At 41.9% G+C, this 25719-nt stretch overlaps 1 protein-coding gene across 1 annotated transcript in view; it reads left to right on the top strand.

The window, feature by feature from the left end:
• LOC146713089 (uncharacterized) overlaps positions 1-25719 on the top strand; it is a 55810-nt gene that overhangs the window by 24984 nt on the left and 5107 nt on the right. Inside the window, exon 4 of the mRNA XM_085437478.1 lies at positions 9815-10003. Within this exon, the coding sequence (XP_085293604.1) occupies positions 9815-10003 (189 nt within the window). The remainder of the gene's footprint in view (positions 1-9814; positions 10004-25719) is intronic.

Genomic DNA, 25719 nt, shown 5'->3' with positions numbered 1-25719 from the left:
GTTGTCGGGCTTACGACAATAACCCCACGCCAGCGTGTCCCCCCCCCCCCCCCCCCCCCCCGTCTTCGCTCAGGTGGAGTAAACCCTCAGAATCTACGGCCGATAGGTCGGGCACCCACATCGGCCGCTGAGCCACCTGTACCACTGAGATTAAGTCTTGTTAATGCACGATCGCTAGCAAATAAAACTTTTATTCTTAAGGACTTTTTTACCGATCGGGAGCTGGATCTAATGCTTTTAACGGAAACTTGGCAGAGAGTCGGTGAGTCCAGTTGTTTTACTGAACTTTTACCGCATGACTGTGAGTATCTTAATGTGCCGAGGATCACTGGGCGTGGTGGTGGAGTGGCAGCTGTTTTTAGGAAGAAGCTCTCTTGCAAACACCTCTTGACTGACTCATATTCTAGTTTTGAACTTCTGGCGTTTGAATTGGGGCATCCCCGCCCGACACTCGTTGCAGCTGTATACAGACCTCCAAAATACCACAAGGATTTTACCCAAGACTTTTCTTTTTTTTTTTTTTTTTTTTTTTTCTGGCCTGTCCCGTTTGGCTCTTTTGCCCTCAGAATTGTTGTCTAAAGGCAAAGAAAGATGCCCAACGGATTTACTTTACCAAACTGACCATCCCAGCCTTGCCGTAATGGTCCATTTGATTCACCTTTTATTGTTTATTTTATTTTCACTTACTGAATACGGGACAGACTTGACTGGGGGAAAGAAGGGGAGAAAGAAAGAGGGAAAGAGAAACAGCTGAGAAGAGGGACGGGGGAGAAGGGCAAAAGACAAAAACCAACAGAACGGGCAGAGAAAAAAAATGCATATATCAATCACCTGGATCACCTGCTGAGAAAGAAAAAAGAAAGCAAGCAGAAGAGAACAAGAGTAATAGAATAAACAACATCACAATGATATATGGGAATATGACAGTAAATACTAAATGTTAAACATTATTGTGCAGCACATAAGATCAACAGAACACAGTGTGCTTTGAGATAGGAGCCAAAAAGGGTGTAGTTTGTGGGTGTGATCACCCGTGTGTACACCTGTGAGCATGGACGCGCTTGTTTTTTGTTTTTTTAAAAGGTTCCTTCATGTAATAATCTGCTAGAGGGTGTGGGGGGGCCACAGCCCCGTCCTCCAGGGCTTGAAGCAGGTGTGGAGGAGATCAAAACTCCAGACATCCAGAGGCCCCCAGAACACAAGAGACCAAGGAAGACCAACAGAGGGGCAGCTGCGCCACTGTCCCGGAAAGAGCTGAGGAGAGTCCCAGATGAGGGCTCACTCAGCAGCCGTGGAGCAGAAGCCAGGGGGAGTTGCAGTGACGCGCCCGTGAGCTCCGCCGGCAGCCAGCTGCGCCTGAGTGACCGAGCCCCAGGCCGAGAGGCCGGGGGCACCCCACCTCCGAAGTGGCCCGAGCGAGCCCCAGGCTCCAGGCCCCGATAAGCGGCCGCCAAGGAGTGAGCCGGTGTGTACCTGGACGCCCATCCCCGGACACAAAGAACCACCAACGCACCGATGTCTGAAGGGGTCCGCCACTGGCAGGGGAAGTGGTGGTAGGGGGAGATAGGCCTCCAAACCTTGGAGGGCCTGAGATGTCCCCAGAGAGGTGACGCCTGACACCCAACCTGACATATAGACACAGAAATACAGGCACACACAGATACAAACATCCATTCCCACCCTCATGCTCTCATATGCACTTACTCCACACTCAACCAACGTGGAGACAGACATAAAGAGACGTTGTACACACGATCACACTCCCCAAGCGTACTCTACAAACCGGGTCTAGGTGCCCCCGCCCCTGGAGGGGGGAACTGCACCCAGACCCAGGTGGTGTTTCCCTTTTCCCTGCGGTGGGGGGAGGCAGACCGCCCCGACTCCGCAGCAGCAGGAAGGCTCCACACTCCAGACCGCAGTCGGACGGCCAACTCCTCCTCCTAGTCCTAGCCCCCCTGCTCCAGCAGGTCGCAGAGAATGGGGGTGAGAGAAGACTCCAAACCTCCCTCCACCCGCTCGTTGTAATGTTGATGCATGTGTGTTCTAAGGTGCATTTAAAACCCAGGAGGGCTTGGAGCTACCTGCCAGAGAGCAGCAGGTAAGCGCATGGTCCCTCCTGCTAGCCCTCAATGTCTACGTGTATTTAAAATTGAGAGGTGGGCAACGATGCCAGTGGTGGGGTGTACACCCTGATTACCCAAGACTTTTCAAACTTCTTAGCTGGAACTGTGCCAAGCTACAATCGAATCTTAATCGTTGGAGATTTTAATATTCATGTGTGTTGTACCTCTAATTCACTGGCCAGAGACTTTTTAAGCTTGATAGACTCCTTCAGTCTTGTTCAACTTGTGTCAGGGCCAACCCAGAAACAGGGTCATACATTGGATCTTGTGCTGTCTCTAGGGTTACCGGTCCTAAACATGGAAATATGTGATGCTGTTTTTTCTGATCACTGCCCTGTTGTGTTTGACATACTTTTATCTCTCCGCCATTTTACACCTCTTATTTCAACACGTCATTGTCATGTTTTTAACCCATCTACAACAGAACAATTTTCTATTGCTTTTAGAAAAGTTTTAAGATCTCCCCTTGGCTTTTGTACTGAGGAAATGACAGTTAATTTCTATGATAAATGCAAAACTGTCCTTGATGAGGTCGCTCCTTTTAAAACTATAAGTTCGAAACCACGACCAGACCCATGGATAAATAAGGCCACTCGTTCAGCCAGATGAGAGTGCAGGAAGGCTGAACGTAAGTGGAAAAAAGATGGGCTGCAGGTGTCCTTTCTCATGTTGAGAGACAGTCTGTACAGGTATCAGGACATTGTTAAAGCAGAAAAGTCAAGGTTTCTTTCTAATGTTATTGAGAATAGCTCCAATAATCCTCGGGTTCTTTTTTCAATTATTGACTCTGCCCTGAATATTTCCCCAGCTTCTTGTATTAATAGTTCCCCAGACACCTGTGAAAGGTTCTTGCAGTTTTTTATCAATAAGATAAAACAGCTTCGATCTATGATCGCCCTGCCTTCACATGACGTGTCTAAAATATTCACCTGCTCTGCTGTTTTTGATCAGTTTGAGCCTGTGTGTCTTGATCAGGTGGAGGAAGTATGTAGTGGCACAAAGACATCATCGTGTCTAAATGACATTATTCCAACACATCTTCTAAAAAAGATTTTTAAGGTTGTCAGTTCTGACATTTTAGCTATTTTTAATAGCAGCCTTAGCTCAGGTGTTGTGCCAGCCTGTTTTAAACATGCTGTTGTACAGCCTGTACTTAAAAAACCTAATCTTGACTCCTCCGTCCTCACTAACTTCAGGCCTATTTCAAAGCTCCCCTTCCTGTCGAAAATTTTGGAAAAGATTGTGTTTGTTCAGCTGCAATCTTTTCTAAATGGACACAATGTTCTCGAGAGGTTTCAGTCTGGTTTTAAAACTCTTCATAGCACAGAAACTGCACTTTTAAAAGTTCTTAATGATCTTTTATTAGCCACTGACTCAGGTGACTCAGCTGTACTTCTGCTTTTAGATCTGACCGCAGCCTTCGATACTGTTGACCACAGCATTTTAATCTCACGGTTGGAGCATTGTGGTGTAAAGGGCACCCCATTAGAGTGGTTCAGGTCATACCTGTCTGACAGGACCTTCTCTGTGAGTTTTGGCGATTTTATCTCTTCCTCAGCTCCCCTTACTTGTGGTGTTCCCCAGGGATCTATACTGGGGCCAATATTGTTCTCTATTTATATGCTGCCTTTAGGTCTAATTTTTAGAAAATATAACATTTGTTTTCATTCATATGCCGATGATACTCAGATCTATCTTCAATTGAAGGGAAACAGTCCTGCCTCACTAGAACCCTTACTTCAGTGTCTCGGTGAAGATAAATCCTGGATGGCCTCTAATTTCCTTAACTTCAATGAGAACAAAACCGAAGTGATCATTTTTGGACCAAGCGGCAATCCCAACACTTCTAATTTTAACCTGCACAGTCTTGAGCCTTTTGTCAAATCACATGCCAAAAATTTGGGGGTTATATTTGACAGCAATTTCACCTTTGAAAAACAAATTAGCTCAGTCGTACAGCGGTCTTTCTTCAAACTGAGGCTTTTATCTAAGGTGAGATCATTTTTATCTTTTAAAAACTTTGAACGAGCGATTCATGCTTTTATTATATCCCAGCTGGACTATTGTAACTCCTTATACGCTGGAGTCAGCCAGACCTGCCTGGCAAGGCTGCAGTTGGTCCAGAATGCTGCAGCTCGTCTTCTGACACGTACTAAAAGATGTGAACACATTTCCCCGGTACTTGCCTCCCTTCATTGGCTCCCTGTCCGCTTCAGAATTAATTTTAAAATTTTATTGTTGACTTACAAAGCCCTGAATGGACAGGCTCCCGGGTATTTGTCTGACCTCTTGCAGACTTATACCCCCCTTAGATCTCTTAGATCAAGTGATCATTGCTTTTAGCTGTACCAAGGTCGAGGCTGGTTCATAGAGGTGATCGAGCATTTGCAGTCGTAGCGCCTAAGCTGCGGAATAATTTACCCCTATACATCAGACAGGCTCATACTGTCAATCTTTTTAAATCTTATCTTAAAACGCATTTTTATTTACTGGCTTTTAATACAGCATGAGAGTTATTTATTTCCACTGAAAAAGTAGAGTAACTGAGTACTGTTCATTTTTAGATATTTTAATTACAGTTACTTACAATGTACTTGTGTTACATTGTAAAATAATTAAACTCGATGAATATCATTCTTTAATTTCAATAATTTATCTTCTAAAGGTAAAAATAAACTCTGCCGCTTTAACATCGCTGTAGTGCAGGTGCGCGTCATTGGGCTAGTGTTTCTAGATGTCAAGAAAGCATATGATATGTTATAGAAAAAAGCATTATTTTTTTGTGATCAACATTTTATTGATTTACAACGGGGGTTTGTGTGTGTGGGGGGGGGGGGGGCAGACATGTACAGTACAACTGTAAACTGCAGTAGCAAAGCAAACATTGGTCACAAGGCATGGGGACAGGAAAGAAAAAAAGAGAGAAGGATTATTGATTAAAATGAAACAGGTGGGGATCAAGGGTAAAATGTTTCAGTGGATAAGACATTTCTTACAGAAGTATTAGTGCTAGAAAGGGGAAAGAATTAAGTGCAAATTATCAAGTAGAATTTGTACCCCTTAAGGGAGTTAGTCTAGTTTTATAACAATGATCAATTATACTTTTAGCAATAAAAAAAAAGTCTGTGGGTGTCTCACCTTGCGCAGATAAATGTGTTATTTGGAAGAGGAGAAGAAATATAGGATGCATCAAAGCCAACTTACAGGAGGCATTACACAATGTAGAATCTTGGGCCTCAGAACTGGGCTTTAGATTTTCTTTATCCAAAACAAGGGGAATCATCTTTACATATAAGGAATACAGTCTTCATATTAATCTTAAATTATATGAGAATGCTATAGAAAGAAAAAATCATTTTAAATATTTGGGAATCTGCTTTAGCAGTAAACATATGCACAACAAGATGTAAAAGGATTTTAAATATATTTAGATGACTGAGGGCCAGAGAATGGGGTGCAGATAAAATGCCATTAAAGTCTATCCACACAGGGATAATCAGATCAATTCTTGATTATGGATCTACCATTTATGGTTCAGCTTTAAAGATTTTACTAAGGAAATTAGATACAATTCATCATCAAGCCTTAAGACTCCAATTTCTGTGTTACAGGCTGAGATCATGTCAACCTGGTCAAAAACAAAGAAAAACGAAACAGCTCAGTAGTTTGGTTGGATAATTCAGGATAAGTAAACAGAAACAGCTATAAGGAACATTATGATCCGTCCCACCATTGCTATTTCTGTTGTTCCGCCATGGATCCTTGGACATGTTACTGCCTAGATAGCTACACAGTAAAGAGGTGGGTAAATATATAAAAAAGTGAATATTCAGTATATGTCAGAATCTTAACAGATGCTTATAAAACACTTGATATTAAGGTTATCTGTTGTTATTCCAGATTTAAATATTACGAAAAATGGAAGAATGATAGTTAATTTAGCAGTTTAAGCAGGAAAACTAATGGCAAATCTGATGGCACTAGATTGGGCAGAGGAAGTCAGAGTGAGGAAGGTTTCAATATGTTTAGATTCAAGTAGCACATTACCAACAAGTAGCACAATACAAATATTGCAGAGCAATCAAGTTAATGTGGGTTCCTGCACATATTGGCATAAAGGGAAAGCAGCTGGCTGACAAACTTTCTAAAAGTGTAGCAAAGAAAATCCAGATGATTGGTGTACCTGGATATAATGTCGAGGTACAACAATCACTTGCACATTACATGACTGTTTCCACTGTTGCAACTATAACTTAGTTACTGATCAAATGTTCGACTTAATTCATGAACAGATTATAAAGTCATCTGCCTCCATCAGCCTCATCTTTATCTCTGTTATCTGATCATCATCATAATCAGACTGTACACAACTTTTCTAAACATTATTAACATAATCAATCCTCTCTCTCATGTTCATGTTTACTGTCGTTGAATAACACTCAACATACAAACGAGTTGTTGGAGATTAATGTGTTGATCAGCAAAGTACAACCTGCAGGAAGAGGGCACTTTTTACTCCTGACTGACTATTAAATATGTTTCCTGTACTGGACAGCCTGATCAGGATGCCCATACATGTAAAAACTTGGTCTGATCATAATAATTATGAACACTAAATTAACTAAACATATTTTTTAAAACGAGTTAAATGAACTGCAGACATTTTATTAGGAACTGCAAATGCTCAGCTTGTTTATTCTCCAGAACAAAATGTGGAAGCATCACTGATGATCTGCTTGTATCCATGTTAGTGTTTAAAGTCCAACATCTCCCTCTAGTGGCCATATATAAACATGTGTGAGGATGGTGTTCATGTAAAATGTGAATCATAGTGTTCCAGTCAGTCATCAGTGTGTCTCTGCACAGCTGTAATTAAAATGTGTTCAGAGGGCCTCAGTGTCTGAATGGTTCCAGTTCAGCTCCATAACAGCAGCGTCCCTGGTTTGATTCCTGTGTTTCAGCTCATATCTGCCTCTCTCACTGAGGGGGACGTCCACTACATGGACATGGATTTGTTCATCAACCAAACTACAGATCACTGAGAGCAGAGGACATTTAATTTTTATGATTTATTTTAATCTGAGGGAACTGATAACTGTAAAAAGGCAATTTTAATCACCTTTTTCTTATTTTAGAATTTAGTACCCACTCACTGTCTTTGAACCAACAGAAGGACCACAGACTCAGAGGAAGAGGGCGGGCATTACTTGGTGTCAGTGACAGAAATGAAAAAAAGCTCAAATGAGTGAGAAGGACGATGAAGGAAACATCTGTGCTGTGTCTGCTCTGTAAGTAGAATCTCTGTGTTTGTTTGAATTCTTGTACTTTGACTGTCTGCTCTCCTGATAACTGATGATGGAGGAGAAGACATGAAAAACAAATCAGGCTGAATTCAAGTTCAAACACCACGAGGACCAACTGCAGGTCTGAACTGACTCTTTATCTTTGCTCAGGAGTCGAGGAAACACAGCAGGCAGTGAAAAGCTCAAATCATTCACTCACTATATCAACACAGCTGCACAGTGGACACATGACTTTACTGTGTTATTGAAATGCAGTGGGTATTTTGCTTATACTGACCCAATTTTGAGATAACTATAATAAGAAGGAAATATGTCTGTGAAGGTTCTCAGTCATCCAGGTCATCGTAGTCAAAGGAGCTTGCAAAGAAAAGCGTCTGGACTTCTTTAAGTTGTTTGAAGACGTTTCACCTCTCATTCGAGAAGCTTCTTCAGTTCTAAGGTCAAATGGTGGAGAGTCCCAGATTAAGAAGGAAACATTTTTTGTATTTTATTCCAAGCATTTACAGAGTCCAAAGAGTCCAAAGATATTCCTTGAGCTCTATTTTTTTATTTATTGCATTTCATTTTTGAAACAGTTTCCTATTTTCTGATGTCAGAATTTTATTTTCTCCCTCAAGGGAAGACGTAGGAAATCAGTTCACTTAATTTGTTTGTCCATGTCTGGCTGTCCATGTCAGCCAAATGGCTGCTCTCTGGGAGTTTAAGTGCTAAAAACTGAACATCCACAATTTTAAATATATCACTGAGTTGCTTTAATTTCAGTAAAGATTTCTGTCAAGGTCACACCCAACGTAAAAAACAAAAATGTATACTGCAAACAATTTCTTTCTTTTTTCTGTTATATTTTTTTAATTGTTTTTAAAAGCATCATCTTTAAACTTGACATCTATATAGTAGCCCTTGGAATGAGTTACCAAGGCTGGCCAAACATTTGACCCTCATTGTTAGGGCCCAAGCTCAAAAATGCAATGAACCATGTTGATTAATATAGAAAGAGCATGGAGGGAGCTTTGAAACAAAACTTTGAAACAAAATATACATATTTTTTAGTACAATGCCATATGGTGTCACAATAATGCCATAAAGTTTCACTCACAAACTGCATGAATATGTCTTAAAATGTAAAGTTTTCACAAATCATAATTTCAGTCAATTCTGCTACTCATCTAGATAATAAAATACACCATTTTAGTAGGTAAGGCATCAAGGACATTGGCCAAAGGTCAGCCTACAGTGTTATTAAAGCACGTTATAACATGTTGTAATACAAAATGTCATAAAATATCCACATTTTAGTTTAGCCCTTTCACTATGCTTGGAGTTGTACTCTGAATGCTCTTACTGAAACATGCTGGCGACATCAAAGAGAAAATGAGCAGATATATCAGGGAGGCGAGTTTGTGTATTTGTCAGCTGTTTGTGTGGAGTTGTTCTTTATGTTCACCTCAAATCAACCTGAGTGTCATTTCTCTTTAGTTCTGATCTCACTGCTGAGCTGCACAACAAACCAAGGTCAGTAACCTTCTTCTGTCACAGTTTAAACCTGAGAAATGCTCACTGATATGACCTGATTGGGTTCATGTTTCACAATGGTGCTTGCATACAAAACTGAAACAAGTGAATAAGCAAAATACATTTCACAACCATAATAGTTAGGAGAAAATTGCTGTAAAGCAGAGAATTGATTTTTCATTTTAACCCTCACAGCTCGTCTGACTGTGAGTCCCAGCAGCTCTCAGTTCTTTGAATATGACTTTGTGTCTCTGAGCTGTGAGGAGAACGACAGCTCTGCTGGATGGACTCTGAGGAGAAACACAAGCACAGAAACCAGAGCTGAATGTGAGGAGTGGGGAACGCCAACTAGTTTAGTTCATCCTTCCTGCATTGTCACTTACATCATCCTATTAGACAGTGGAGTTTACTGGTGTGAGTCCAGAGAGGGCCCCATCAGTAACATGGTTAACCTGACAGTCACTGGTAAGCTGAGTGTGTGGAGTTAGTGTTGATGAAGCTGTGTGTAAATGGATGAAATGCTGTAGTTTGTCTCTGTGTTGAGGTGGATCAGTGATCCTGCAGAGTCCTGTCCTCCCTGTGATGGAGGGAGATGACGTCACTCTGCTCTGTAAAACAAAGACCACTCCCTCCAACCTCCCAGCTGCTTTCTATAAAGATGGCTCCCTCATCAGGAAGCAGCCTACAGGTCACATGACCATCCAGCATGTTTCCAGGTCTGATGAAGGCCTCTACAAGTGTGACATCAGCGGTCATGGAGAGTCTCCATCCAGCTGGATCACTGTCACAGGTGACACACTCACCTGTCTGTGTTTCTGCAGCTTTCAACATTCACAATGTGACGACAACTTAATGACTGTGTTTGCTTTATTTTAGGGGAACACACCACCACACCTCCACCTACATCCACACCTCCACCTACATCCACCTCTCCTCCTGGTTCCACCTTCATCACTCTTCCTCCTGTTCTCTCTGTGTTGACATGTATTGGATCAGTCTTTGTTGTGGTTCTACTGGTGTTACTGGTTCTGCTGGTGAGACAGTGTGTTCACAGAAAACCTGAAGGTGAGACTCAGACTTCCTGATCTTACAAGATTGGGTTTGCTGAATGATTTAAAAAAAAATACTATTTTTACTTTGTTGGATTGACATTCTTTTCCCATTGAAGTAATTGCACATTGTTGAAAATTACAAACATAGAAATGGGTTCCAAAATAATTTCTTCATGCAAGTAAGAGTAATGACAGTTGTTAAATTTTATTATTTCAGCTATACAACAAGAAGCTGCAAATGATAACTCCACAGGCATCACATATAGTGACATCATATCATCACAACATCACCAAAGGGCAATCAAACAACTCAGAGGTAAAATTGTGTCTTTCTGTCACATAATATGGGTGGTAGTTGTGAAATAATTGTTTCTGCCGACCTTGTGAAGATAGATATGGGAACCATAAAGATGCTGCTAGGAAAACTTTAACTGCCAATTACCTGCAGAGGAAAAGGTAAGTCCTGAGTAGGTCTGATCTGGGCAATTAATAGCTATGCCTTGCCGGGATAATAAACTGGCAAAGAAGGTGATAGAAGCCACTGACATCAAGGCAAGAAAGCTCCTGAACATGCATGGAGGTTTCACCCCAAATCCTGAGACTCTATGCTAAGAGGAAGGAAAGAGGGAGGAAAGGAAGGACTAGTGAGTGTCCGAATGAGACAACAAACATCCATGAGTTGTTATTATATAAAATTTTAGTTAATATGAAATGTATAGATAGACATGCTGAACAGACTAAATGTCTTTTTGATATAATGATTTATTTTGTCTTCTCTAAAGTCCGCATTGTAAAACCAAAGAAGCAACTTCCTGTTGCACCAGTTAGCGTGACCATGTTTCTCACTGCTGTGCGTTGCGGTTTGGTTAAAATAATTCTTGGTGAAGTGCAACATTTTGCATTACCAGAAGATAGCAGCTTTGTAGTTGTTGACCTTTTTCACACTTGACCTCTTTCTAGTCAACTGTTGTTTCACAGCAGAGTTTTAAGGAATTAGCAAAAACATAAAAAAGTCTATCATTTCATTGCAGTTGTTGTTGTTGAACTAATTTACATGTTTTATTCAGCAGACATTGATACAGCTGTGGTGTACTCAGCAGTGAGAACTGAAGATGTCACTTATGGACAAATAGCCATCAACCAAAAGACGATCAGAGGTACAGCTGCTCTTTGTCTTTAAGTCTGAACAGAGTAAAACCCAAAAGAGTAAATGTCCTCACGTTTCCATTCTAATTTAGAAGTCTCATTCATTTGGCAGTCTCAGATAGGACCACATATGTGGTCCAAAGTTTTGTTTCTGCACTAATAATTACTGTCATTGAGTAGGGATGTCAGACAGGCAAGCTAAACCAACAATCCAGAATACTAGGCTGTTGAATACTGTGTAACACTGGGTAGAACACTACAACTAAAAAAATATAAACCATTTGGTGCAGTCCATCAAAGAATGAACTGTTTAGATATTACATGTTCAATTCAATGTAATTCAATTCAATGTTATATACACAGTGCCAGATGACAACAGTTGCCTGAAGGCACTTTATATTGTAAGGTAAAGATTCTCCAACAGAGAAAACCCCAACAATCAGAAGACCCCCTATGATCAAGCGCTTTGGTGACAGTGCGAAGAAAAACTTTGAACAGGAGTTTTAACATCTGGCAGAAGAAAGCTCAGGGAGCGGCAGCCATCTGCAGTAACCAGCTGGGGGTGAGGAGAGGAAGACAGGACAAAGACACACAAAATACAAACCACGTGGTTGTGGTTCCACCACCACCAAATATGAAAGTCAGGCGAGCAGAAACCCAAACGTGTACAGCAACATGAGAGCAAGTGTGGGATGCTCAGAGAGCAGCTACTATTTATAACCTTACCACATAATGGAACTGGCCACCAAACAAGCAATTAGTTATGAAATACTGAACAAAGAATTTATTCTCCCACAAATCTGTGGGTTCTAGGCTTGTTTTGTGAATTTTATGATTGATTAAGACACAGGTAAAGTCGTAGTAAAACTTTAAACCAGAGCCAGGCATCGTCTATTATTCACTGAAGTAGTCCACCAGTCCAACCACTGACGTCCAGCTGCTGGTCTCTAACTGGTCCCCCCTGCACCTCAGACCAGAGGACATCCATATGTTGACTATTTTTATATGCTTCATATATTTTTTCTAACCAAATTATACTCAAACTTTAAGAGAAAACACATATTTTTTGAATTTTTTTTTTAAATGCAATTGGTCATTTAGAAATGTAAGTACATTTTTGACACTAATACCTTTAATAGTATTTGATATCTTTGCATTATTAAAAACAAACAAACAAAGAAAAAAGTTTTGTTGTGACACTTTTGTTGTGTAGTTCTGTGGGTTTCACTGAGGTGTCAATGGAAAATTTAACTTGTTTACTTGTGGCTAACTGATGCACATCTCTCTTCACTGCAGGAAACAAACACGATACAGGAAACAGGCATCATTTGATACTGTGAACTGCACAGCAGAGCTTCAATGCAGGGTGTGTCTGTTTGAGACTGAAACACTTTATGTCCTTGGATACTCAGAACCCAACTAGCAGCAGGTGACATGGTGCAAATGTTCATGAAGTGTTTAATCTTGTATAAAATGTGAGAAATGTCCTGTAGTTTCAACATTAATTTTTGCCATTTTTCTCATTTTGTAATGTAATGTAATGTTTTGAAATGGCATAGATTCAACCACAGATCACCCTGCATGAGCCACATGTCAGGTGTGGTCAAACCTGTGTCATAACTGAGAAACAAGTTTCAAACTGATTCAGATTAGGCCCGTTTTGTCTTGGTACTCCCTTTTATTAGCAAGATGAATTTCTATTTAATATGAGGGCGATTTAAAAAAAAAAGAAAAGCAGACTGAATGTATCAAATGTTATTTTTTGATATTTAATTTAGTCTTTTCTAGAGTCTTGAATGTAAAACCAAAACAGCAACTTCACTACAGTATGTTCTACTCTAGGTTTCATGCTGTGAGAACATGTTTGCTTTGTGCTTTGTGGTGAAGTGCATCAGTTTGTAGAAACGGAAAATAAAAGCTCTGTGGTCGTTCACCTTTTTTGCACAAACACCCACGGGTTCATTCTGGTCAACTGTTTGTTCACAACAGAAGTCTTAAGCAGTGGAAAAAAATAACCCTAAGGTGTACAGTACTATTACAGTTTCTCCTGTGAAAGTAAGTTACATGATTCATTCTGCAGACACTGATCCGGCTGCAGTGTATTCAGCTGTGAGAACAGAAGAAGTCAGTCATGGACAATTAGCCATCAGACCAGAGGTACAGCTGCTCAACTAAGCAGTTTACAGTCTTTAATATAAGCTAAACACTTCCTCACTCAAGCTCACAGCGTAAAATAAAATTAGGTAAACTTAGTAAGAAAAGTGATAGCTTAATCACACCCAGATTTGAGTTTTGTGAATTTCATGTTTATTTGAGACACATCTAAACTGCTGGCAGTATGTGAAGATGCTGATATGAGTAAACATATTAGTATATCTTATGAAAGTAGTAACTTTAATGATGAAAAAATGTGCTTATCGATGACTGTGATCTGGTGTCTTTGCAGTATTGATAAACTTTAGTTCTTATTTTGTTGTCACGTGGTTCTGTGGGTTTCACTGAGTTGTTGGATGGAAAATTTGACTTTTTTGGCTGTAGCTAAGTGCAAGAAACAAACACTAAACTGCAACTGCAGACTAGAGACAACAGTACTATCTTTCACTAACCATATATTTGAGAGAAAAGCTTCAGAACCGGATGTGTCTGTTTGAGACCGAAAGACCAATGAGTAGCATGAGACATGGTACATTTAAAAAAAGATTAAATTGTTGAATTTCTCCAGCAGTTTAAAGAAAATTTTTTTCTTTTTTTCCTTTTTAAACGGTTTCAAAATCAGTATTTCAAGTTTGTCTGATGGTCAGACTAAAAAAAAGCTATTTCGGCATGTTAGACTGGACACCAGAAAATAATCACAGATATTTTACAGCTTTGTTTTTTGTTTTGTTTTTTTAACCTTGGGGTAGAGGAAAATAAACTTGGTGCTGTCAGTAGATTATTACTGTCAGCTGACCTCACTTTTTATTGTACTTGTGCAATAAAAAGTGAGCCATTTCCGTGAAAACGGGAAAGACCATCTCTGAATTGAGGAGGGGGCCTAAGGGTACATCTTTCGCCATCTTACAATGCTGTGATTGAAGCCATTCCCCAACTCTCTGTGAATAGTACTCATGGCCATTGATCAGTGGGATTTAGTCAGTGGTTGTTGATCAATGGTCATGAGAATTTGCATAATTATGATGAAGGAACTGACCTCCCAGCCCATTGTTCCTTCAGTGGACTGGTTTCAGTCATTATGCAAATGTACTGTTTATAAGATTTGGGGAAACCTGCAGTCAGCTGAGACTGAAGAAGTCACTTGGATGAGTGACAAAACATTTGTCTCACAAAAACGCTACCAGATTAACAGAATCAACTTTTGGAGATTTACTTTCCTGGATGATTGAGAATGCATCAAGATATTTGTACAAAGCATTGTACAAGCATGTACAAACATTCTGCAACACATTCATAGCATCACAGCCAGAACTTTACCATGTGAGATTTTTATTAAAGGTTTTTAGTTTTTTGAACCACAACCTCATGTACATGTGATCACATCTCATGAACCAGCACTGAGCCCTCCTGATAAACCACTCAGTGAAGCATGAAATAGCCATGACTCACATTTAGGGGTGGGCGATATAAACGATATGCGATATAAACGATATGCGATATAAACGATATAAACGATATAAATTTGGCCAATGATAGAGATTTTGACCATATCGCTCTATTGCGATAGCGCATGTTGATGATGTCATCAAGCTGCGCCTGTTTTGGTCGAAAGCAGCGCAGCGGCTACAACCATTATCATCTGCAAATTATGGCGGGCGACAGTCGTAGCAAAGAGATGAAGCACTTTTGAAATATGGGGAAAGCCAAAAACTGCGCTTCCTTCACTTCCATAACATTGATTCATTAATGTTGAATTCTCTGGCAGCTGTTCTATTCCCATGTTGTTGCAGTATATTAATAACTAACCTCGTATTGTGGATGAATAATCTCAGTTGTTCTCCTGACTGAAGTTTGGCCCGTGTATAGCATCCTGCGATGCTAATGATAAGTGTGTGGTATCTGTCAGAACATGGTATGAAATGTTTAGGTGTAAACTAGCGAGCTAACTTCCTGTTAACTTCTAACTCCATTAAATTTAATAAATTCTGTTTTCATGGATCCATGGATGTAAAACTTAATTGTTACACCCTATAAAGCAGCTGATGATTTAATTAAAGAATTTAGACTGTTTTAACTCTTAGTGTTCGTTTGACTTTGGGACCTGAATGGACGGAGTTTTGGACCCAGATTACTCCGCGAAGCTCCTCACTACAGCAGCCGTAATGCTCTGACAATCCATCAAGCAGTGCGCCTTACCAAAGTTGTACTAAAACATTTTTTAACAGATTTCTGCATGCCCAAATCGGTTCGAGGTCAGTAAGCACAACCAGAATTCATACATAAGGCACAATCTTGATTTTTGAGAAAATTAAAGGATTTTAAGTGTGCCTTATTAGTGTGGAAAATACATTATACAGAAGAAAATAATATATCGTGATATATATTGTTACCGCACATGCTTCAAATTATATTGCGATATGAATTTTAGGCCATATCGCCCAGCCCTACTCACATTTCAAGTCTCCTATCTACTAATTATACTGAGTATTATGGTTTGCTGGCCTGTTGCCTTGGGGGTTGTGGTCCGGCGTGGCTCAAGCCTCTTATGTCGTAGGGGCTCCGCCAGGCTTCTGATGGTTCTTCGGGGTCTGAGGTTTGTCACACACACACACACACACACCAAAATTGTATATTTGCTTGGGTACACACATCTACATCTGCTTTCTATCAGCACAAAAAAGACACAGAATGTTAACTTTAAGGACAATACTTTGCACAACATCCACTAGACAATAATATGAACAATAAAGTAAAGTCAATAAATAAATAAAAGAACATGAACAATAGGCCCCACAGGGAATCTTTGTTTTAATCAGTACCGTCAAAAATTTTACATTTGGGTATGACACATAGTTGAAAAACCCATGAAGTGATAAAGAGAAGCTAACACTTAACAGTTCACTGATGAAGCCTGAAACTGGATTTTTACTTATCTGGCTAACTGTAGAGTAAACCCTGAGTTTTCGGCATTGCAAATATGGTTGACATTTTACCGAGGCATATCGCTTCGGTAACGTACATGTTACACCGCTGAAATGATGGGCCAACTCATCTCCCGTACAACATATTTATTTTTACAGAAAACTGTAAAGACAGAAAAATGTCTAGTGTCAACAACATTACTTTATACAAGTAACTTATACAGTTTCATATTCATATGCACCACTTTTATAAACTGGTTAAATCACAAAAATACATTTTACTATACGCATGAATAACATAGTGAACTCTCATTACATTTTTATCTTGTTTTTACTTCTGTTTTAATCTATTTGTGCAAAACATATTAAGTGTAGCTTTAACCCAACAATATACCTGCAATGAACTCACAAGCTTTAGGTACAGTCTAACACTTGGATCGGCACAGCCTAACAACTGGACCAACTTGGAAATTAGCTCTTTAGCTTAACATTCGCCACAAACAAAACATTTATCATTAATCGCTACTGCTGTCTGTCAGTTTTAGAACCTCTGTTTTATATTACCAATCACCCAGCTTACCTGCAAAGACAGAAAAATGTCTGATTAATCAGTTATTTCGGCGCGCGGGCCGTACGCTGCCTCTTCACCACTGACACTACTTCTTCTAGTGTAGCGTCAGCTACCGATGCGTACAGGACTGAGTGCCCTCTGCTGGTGGAACTTATACAACAGTAAAACTGACATTACAGTGGTCTTCTAAAAGAAAATGTCTCTGAGCATCAAATAAAATGGGGGGCTACTATCCGGTTGTTCAGTCTGACGTCACTAGCCGTGTCTGGACCTAAACTCCGCTGCAGGTCCATATATCAAACGATCACTATGGCATTACTGAGAGTTGAAAAACTGTCTAAAGTCTTTCATCTTTAATAAAATGATCAGTGTTCTGCTCTACCAGGTGTAACAATTGAGTTTAACATCCAGGCATCCATGAAAACGGAATTTATGACATTTAACGGAGTTAGAAGTTAGCAGGGAGTTAGCTCGCTAGCTTCTATCTAAATACAATATAGCATGTCCTGACTGCGGGGTTTTGGAAACAAATTAAAACGTACAGCTCTGCTATCACTTCCAGCATAAATGAAGACAGAAAACTAAAAAGCAGTGACGTTTGTAGGGTTACTGAAGTTGGGCTAGCTGGTATATAATGATGTGCTACGTGACCGCTAGCGACACAGCTATGTTAGCATAATATCATCATCATCATCATCAACTTTATTTATAAAGCACTTTAAAACAACCACAGCTGACACAAAGTGCTGTACATTGGAACTGTAAAATAAAATTACATGAGATATAAATAAAAAACAAATAAAAGAAGAGTGAAATCATTAATTGAATAACTACTGCATTAAAAAAAGAAACTAAGTCTCACTGAGGTTAAAAGCCAAGGAATAAAAGTGGGTTTTAAGACGTGATTTAAAAGTGGACAGTGAAGGGGCCTCTCTAACATGCATGGGCAAATTATTCCATAATTTTGGAGCCACAATAGAGAAGGCCCTGTCCCCTCTGAGCTTCCTCCTGGATCTCGGTACCTCCAGGAGCAGCTGGTCAGCTGACCTGAGAGACCGACAGGGTATGTGGGGATGAAGAAGCTCAGAGAGGTAAGGCGGGGCAAGACTGTGTAGGCATTTAAAAACAAACATAAGAATTTTAAAATTAACTCTAAAAGACACAGGCAGCCAGTGCAGAGAGGCCAGCACGGGGGTTATATGCTCTCTTTTTCGAGTTCCTGTTAGGAGTCGTGCAGCCGCATTTTGAACCAGCTGCAGACGTGAGAGCAATGACTGACTGACCCCCACATAAAGTGAGTTACAGTAGTCCAGGCGGGAAGAAATAAAAGCATGGATCACTGTTTCAAGGTGCTGCCTCGAAAGAAAAGATTTTAGTCTTGCCAGTCGCCTTAAATGATAAAAACTGGACTTCACCACTGCTCTGATTTGGTTGTCCAATTTAAAATCACTGTCCAACTTAAAACCAAGGTCAGTAACAACAGATTTAAAATAGACTTCCAGGGATCCTAAAACAACAGAGGAGGACTCACAGGGACCACTGGGTCCAAACACCAACACTTCTGTTTTCTCAAAGATTCCATTTTCATCTAGAAAATCTTTCAGTTGACTAAAAACAATTTTCTCTAAAACCTTGGAGACTAAAGGCAGCTTGGAAATAGGCCTATAGTTCGCTAAAACTGTGTGATCAAGGCCAGGTTTCTTAAGCAGTGGCTGTACTACTGCATGTTTGAAATTTGCAGGAACCACACCAGAAGACAGACTGCTGTTAATAATGTCAAGGACATACTGTTGTATACTAGGAAAAATTTCTTTAAAGAATTGTGGAGGGACAGGATCCCGTGGGGAACCTGTGGGCTTAATATGGCGAACCACATCCTCTAAAGAGGAGAGCGTCACAAGCTCAAACTGAGTGAAAACAGCAGCGCAAGGGACAGAGACAGAGGGGTCAGAGTCAGGAGCTGTGATAAGAGCCCTGATGGTGACAACCTTTTCAATAAAAAAGTTCAGAAAATCATTGCAAATCTCAGGAGAAACTTCCAAACAGACATTCAAAGGAGTATTAAGAACAGTGTCAATGGTCCTAAATAACACACGTGGGTTATGACAGTTGGAAGAAATAATATTTGCAAAATATTCCCTTTTTGCCTCTTTAACTGTGTTCTGGTAGCGATGCCAGCAGTCTTTGAGAATTTGAAATGATACATGCAGTTTATCCTTTTTCCACCTCCGTTCTGCTCGACGACATTCCCTCTTAACAGCACGACTGCTCTCATTAAACCAAGGCTCAGGTTTAGCCTTAAGCTGCCTGGTTTTTAAAGGAGCCACAGAGTCCATGATTTTTTGACAGCAAGAATTAAACCAGGAATGTAGGTCTTCTGTGTCAGAGGAAACAAAGTCAGAAGGCCCGCCGAGCTGATTAAAAGCAGCAGAAAACTGCGCAGCAGTGGCGGGGTTAATAACCCGACAGCACCGAGTAGCAGCGCCAGGTTTAACTGCGGTATATGTCAAACCAACGTTGAATAACACAGGCATATGATCTGAGAGTGCACAGTCACAAATCTCCAAGTCAGTGACAGGCAGACCATATGACAGAACAAGGTCCAGTGTGTGTCCGTGCTCATGTGTAGGGCCACGTACGGACTGTACCAGGCTAAAAGAGTCAATAAGGCTTAAAAAGTCCTTTACCAGTGGCTTATCAGGACAGCATACATGTATATTAAAATCTCCAACAATAAGAACACTATCATAGTTGGGCATAATCCCAGCTAAAAAATCAGAAAAGTCGTTTATGAAGTTCTTATTGTATTTCGGGGGGCGATAGATGACAGCGCAGAAAACCGGGTTTGTACGACTCACCTCAAATGAGGTAAGTTCAAAGCTGGAGAACGAAGGCTGTAGAAAACACTGCTTACATTTAAAATCCTTTTTGTAAACAGTCACTGTGCCTCCACCTCTGCCTGACGTCCGTGGCGAGTTAAAATAGCAACAATCCACAGGTAAAAGTTCAGATAGAACACTGGACTCACCAACACTCAGCCACGTCTCAGTCACACACAGAAAATCCAGATCACGGGAACTGAAGAAGTCCCGAAGAATAAAAGTTTTGTTTAAAAGTGATCTGGCGTTCACCAGGCCAATCCTAGCGGGAGCTGGAGTTGGCGCTCGGGGTTCAGGAGGTCCAGAAACCCGCCGCAGCGATCTCAGATTCCGATAATGTTGACAGCGGAGGTTTAGCCTGGGAGGGCATGGGCAGCGAGGCCGAGGAGCATCATCATCAAAGCCGACCACAGGCACCAAACAGGCATCAACAGGATCCAGAAAACGCCGAGACGCAAACAACCTTGGCAAGAATCCATGCACTGGTCGGAAAACAGCAGAATAATTCTTTAGGTAAACCTTTAGCTTCACCAGGCGACCGCTTCGTTTACCCCGGCGACGAGGACGCTTTCGCCGGGAAGGTAGCGTGGGAACCCGGTACAGGTAACCTGGGGTTTCCGATGCAAATGGGGGCAGGGGTTGCTGCCCACCAGCTCCAAAGGACACAATATTTTGGACCACAGGTTTGAGGTCCAATAGTGTCTGGCGATCATACCTCAGCAGAGACTTTGCAGCCAGGAGAACAACTGAGATAATCCATCCACAATACGAGGTTAGTCATACTGCTGCATGGGCTGGGCTGTAGTTACATCCTAAGGTTTTAAAAACTGAGCTTAAATAAATGATTAGCGGTAATAAAAGCCGAGGGAGGTCAACAGTGATCACTGACTGTTTTAGGAGCTTTTTGAGATCAAATAGAAGAAAATACATAACATTAAACATGTTAACAACACAAAAGCCATATTAAACGCAGACTACTTTAGGCCCGGAAGTAGGATTCGTCGCGTCATCACTGAATAACTGGATTTTCATGACTCTGTCGTTAACATAGTGCCACATAAAGGTAGACATAACAATATACTCAGTAGGTCCGTTTATAATGTGTTTTGAGTTCAGAAACACAAGCATGTCAGTTCTTCAGGGCTCTGCTCTGCAGGTAGTCCATGCACTTAATATTATATAATATATATTATATTTGCAAATTTAAAAAAAAAAAGTGGGGTTTTTTGGGGGGGGGGGGTTTGCCTGTCCCGTTTGGTTCTTTTGCCATCAGAATTATTGTCTAAAGGCAAAGAAAGATGCCCAACGGATTTACTTTACCAAATTGACCATCCCAGCCTTGCCGTAATGGTCTATTTGATTCACCTTTTATTGTTTATTTTATTTATTTTTTTATTTTCACTTGCTAGATGTGGGACAGACTTGAATGAGGAAAAGAAAAGGGAGAAAGGAAGGGGGGGGGGGGACAACGGAGAAGAGGAACGGGGATAGAGGGCAAAAAACAACTAAATAAGCAGACAAAAAAATTCATATATCAATCACCTGGATCACCTGTTGAGAAAGAAAAAAGAAAACAAGCAGCAGAAAACGAGAGCAATAGAATAAACAACATCACAATGATCTATGGGAATATAACTGTAAATATTAAACATTATTGTGCAGCACGTAAGATCGACAGAACACAGTGTGCTTTGAGGTAGGAGCCAAAAAGGGTGTAGTTTGTGTGTGTGATCACCCGTGTGTACACCTGTGAGCATGGACACGCTTGTTTTTAAAAGGTTCCTTCATGTAATGATCTGCTAGAGGGTGTGGGGAGCCACTGCCGGGTCCTCCAAGGCATGAAGCAGGTATGGAGGAGATCAAAACTCCAGACATCCAGAGGCCCTCAGAAGACAAGAGACCAAGGAAGACCAACAGAGGGGCAGCTGCGCCACTGTCCCAGAAAGAGCTGAGGAGAGTCCCAGATGAGGGCTCACTCAGGAGCCGCGGAGCAGAAGCCAGGGGGGGTTGTGTCCGTGAGCTCCGCCGGCAGCCAGCTGTGCCAGAGTGACCGAGCCCCAGGTCGAGAGGCCGAGGGAACCCCACCCCCGAAGTGGCCCGAGCGAGCCTCAGGCTCCAGGACCCGATAAGCAGCCACCAAGGAGTGAGCCAGTGTGTACCTGGACGCCCACCCCCAGACACAAAGAACCACCAACGCACCGATGTCTGAGGGCGTCTGCCACCGGCAGGGGAAGTGGTGGGGGAGATAGGCCTCCAAACCTTGGAGGGCCTGAGATGTCCCCAGAGAGGTGGCGTCTGATACCCAACCTGACATATGGACACAGACAAACAGGCACACACAGATACAAACATCCATTCCCACCCTCATGCTCTCATATGCACTTACTCCACACTCAACCAACGTGGAGACAGACATAGAGAGACACAGCAATCACACTCCCCAAGCGTACTCTAAGAACCAGGTCTAGGTACCCTTGCCCCTGGATGGGGAAACTGCACCCAGACCCAGGTGGTGTTACCCTTTTCCCTGGGGTGGAGAGAAGCAGACCGCTCCGACTCCGCAGCAGCAGGGAGGCCCCACATTCCAGACCCCAGTCGGACGGCCAACTCCTCCTCCATGTCCCCCGCTCCAGCAGGTCGCAGTTGTGTGAAGACTCCAAACCTCCCTCCGCCCGCTCATATGTAGTGTTGATGCATGTGTGTTCTAAGGTGCATTTAAAACCCAGGAGGGCATGGAGCTACCTGCCAGAGAGCAGCAGGTAAGCGCATAGCCCCTCCTGATAGCCCTCAATGTCTACGTGTATTTAAAATTGAGAGGTGGGTAATGACGCCAGGGGTGAGGTTGTACACCCTGATGGTCTTTTGGAGTCCTCGTAGCATGCCCACCCCCAAGATCCTATATGTATGTGTAATGAGAGTGTGAGTAATGTGAATGTCTAAGTTGTGAGATAAAATTGAGGCACAGGCAACCAGAAGGGGACAGAGGGGAGGATGCCTCCCCTGCACCCTGGTGACACACCTTTACCCCCAAGGCCCTGCATGTGTGGGTGATTGTGGTGGAGCGGGAAGAGGGAGGCAGCTGGAGATGGGTAGGAAAGGAAGGGAGGGGCAAGTGACCCCTCCCTGGGGCCAGCTTCCCCGCTGACCTCAGTAGGCACCCCCATACTCTGCAACCCGCCAGGGAAAGGGGGCCCAGGCCCATCCGGACCGGGGCCCAGTACAGCAGCGACGCCCGGCCCCACAGAGCCCGGAACAGCCCACCCGACCCCACCACAGAGAAAACTGCATCCACCCCGTCATCCACTCATCTTCCAGACTACACAAGACAATAGACGCCCAGGCTGAGATCTTCCTCCACCTCTCCTGTATCTCCCCCTCCTGCAGAGTGAGTTCCTGAAGAGCTCCTGCAAGGTGTAACAACCTCCCCCACCAGTTGGAGAGCCCCCCAGGTGGCTTGATGCAAAGGCGGCAACCTGCGCCAGGGCTGGGCCCCCATACACCCACCCGCCCACAACCCCAGCAACACACCAACCAGGACCCAAGCCCCTGAGGCCCGGCCAGGGCCCCAGCCCAGAGACGGAGCGCCCCCAGGACCTTACGCCCGTCCCGGACCCACCCAGGGGCAGCCAGGCTACCAGGTCAGTAACCCACGTCCGTCAGCACAGACCCTCCCCTAGCCCCGCTGCACGCAGCCACGAGGAAACCGTCACCTGAGAGCCAACAGAGCCCCTAATAGGTCATGACTCCTACCCCGGGTTGAGCCCCCCAAGGAAGATGCTCCTGGGGAAACCCCCGACGCCCTAAACCTGTCCCTACCCCCACACCAATCACAACAGCGAAGGTGGGACCAAACTATGACCCCCCACCCCCACTGGGTGATGGAGCTGATCAAAGGAGCCCAGAGCAATTGATCTGATGTGGTGGCAGAGGCTGTATCAAGACTAATGTAATCTAATAGATAATTTCTATATTGGTTAGAATTAAGATTATTTTTATTTTTCCAGTTCATGAGGACTGTTTTCTTGGCTATGCATAGGGCAGTGAAAACCATATTAAAAACTATATTCTTTTCTGAAGTGACATTATCTAAGCTGCCCAACAAACACACTAAGGGGGAAGTTGGAATGTTACATTTCAGACACTTTGATAAGTCTTCACATATCTCGCGCCAAAACTTCTGAACTGGTGGACAGAACCAAAGAGTGTGGATATAATTGTCCGGTGAATTGGTTTGGCAGTGTGAGCAGTTGTTGGTAGACGTAAAGCCCATCTTGAACATCCGATGACCTGTATATTGCACTCTATGTAGTATTTTGTATTGAATTAATTAAAGACTGGGATTGCTAATTAGATGAAAGGTTTTTAAGCAAATCTGAGACCAGAAGTTTAGGTCTAAGTTAACTGATAAATCCGCTTCCCATTTTGCAATAGGAAGTGATATTGATTCATCTGTTTTAGAAAGCATTCTGTATATTTTGGATAGTAATTTGGGGGTTTTAAGAGTAAGAAATTGAACCACACTTGGTGGTGTTTGTAGTTCAGCTTGACCTGTTTTAAATTTCTTTTTTACTATGGATTTAATTTGTTGATATTCTAAAAATCTTTTCTTGTTGATCCCATATTGTGTAACTAGTATGTCAAATGAAATAAATTCTGTTTCTGTTTTTTGTTTTTTCTTAAGATTTCACCAGTGTTCAATGAGCCCACTCCACCATCTTTTGGGGTAGTCGTTTAATACTGTAAAACTGATTATTGTAATAACACAGTAAGTATGTAATATACCATACAATGTATATTTGTAATTCATTCTTGAGCAAATGCTGAACTGAAATTATGAACAGACCATAAAATCAGGAGCCTCTATTAGCCTTATCACCATCCCTGCTGTCTCATCATCTTCATCTGACAGTACATATGATTTCTAAACGTTATTTAGATGACCAAGTACATCTGCAGTGAAACTACTCAAAAGTTTTTATAGAATAAATACCATAACACAGGCATTTTTTTTCTTATAAAAATCAGTTTGAGTCTTGTTCCTGTCATGATCCTTTCAATAATATAAAGAAACACAAAACACTGTGTCTGACTTCTTTATATTATTCTGTGTTTTTTGTTTAGGTTTGCTATGTGTTAGGGTTTTGTTTTATACTGTGTTCCCTCTGTCTGTCTTTGGTGTTACTGTGTCTGCTCGTGAGTCTGTCTGTTAAGTTCAGTGTCTTGTCTGGTTCTCTGTGCCTGTTAGTTTCCTGTTTTATTCTAAAGGTCTCTGTCTCATTGTGAGTGTGTTCAGTTACCTTCCCCTGTCTCGTCAGCCGTGATTTCTCCCAGGTGTGTTCCTCTCCTGCCCCGCATCCCTTGATTACAGCTGTGTGTATTTAAGCCGTGTGTGTTCTCCTGCCTGTTGCTGGTTTGTCTGCAATAATCCCCTCTGTCATCCTGAGGAGTTTCCCTCCCTCTGTGTCTCTCTGTCCTTCACCCCGTTTGATTATCATTTCAGGTTTGCTCTTTAGTTTTCCCAGTTTAGGTTTCCCAGTTTAGGTTTCCTCAGTTGTTTCTCATACCCCGCTGCCTATTGGTGTCATTTTGACACTTTGAAAATAAACATTCACTCATATTATCAATCGTTTGCCTGTGTTTAGGCTCGTTTAATAATTCCACACTGCTCATCCCACGAGCCGTGACAGTTCCTGTAAAATGTGTCACAATAACAGTCGTGTTGAGAAATGAAGGATCTCTGCCCACAAAAAAAAAGTCACTAGTGTTGATTTAACTTACAATGTGATTATTTAACTGCTTTAAACAGATAAACAAAGAGCTAAATGCAGAAATACATAAAGTGACATAAAATGGGATGAATGTGCTGGAGTATTGTTGTCTGCTTGCGTCCATGTTAGTATGTGAAGTCCAACATCTCCCTCTAGTGGCCATATGTAAACCATGTGTGAGGATGGTGTTAATGTAAAATGTGAATCATAGTGTTCCAGTCAGTCATCAGTGTGTCTCTGCACAGCTGTAATTAAAATGTGTTCAGAGGGCCTCAGTGTCTGAATGGTTC

This window comes from Copadichromis virginalis, linkage group LG3, assembly GCF_057382275.1.
Source record: "Copadichromis virginalis isolate Kocher_CV1m ecotype Utaka linkage group LG3, C_Virginalis_male_GT1.1, whole genome shotgun sequence".
Lineage (NCBI taxonomy): Eukaryota > Metazoa > Chordata > Actinopteri > Cichliformes > Cichlidae > Copadichromis > Copadichromis virginalis.
Note: the sequence above shows the minus strand (reverse complement) of the source record. Positions and strands in the feature narration are given on the sequence as shown.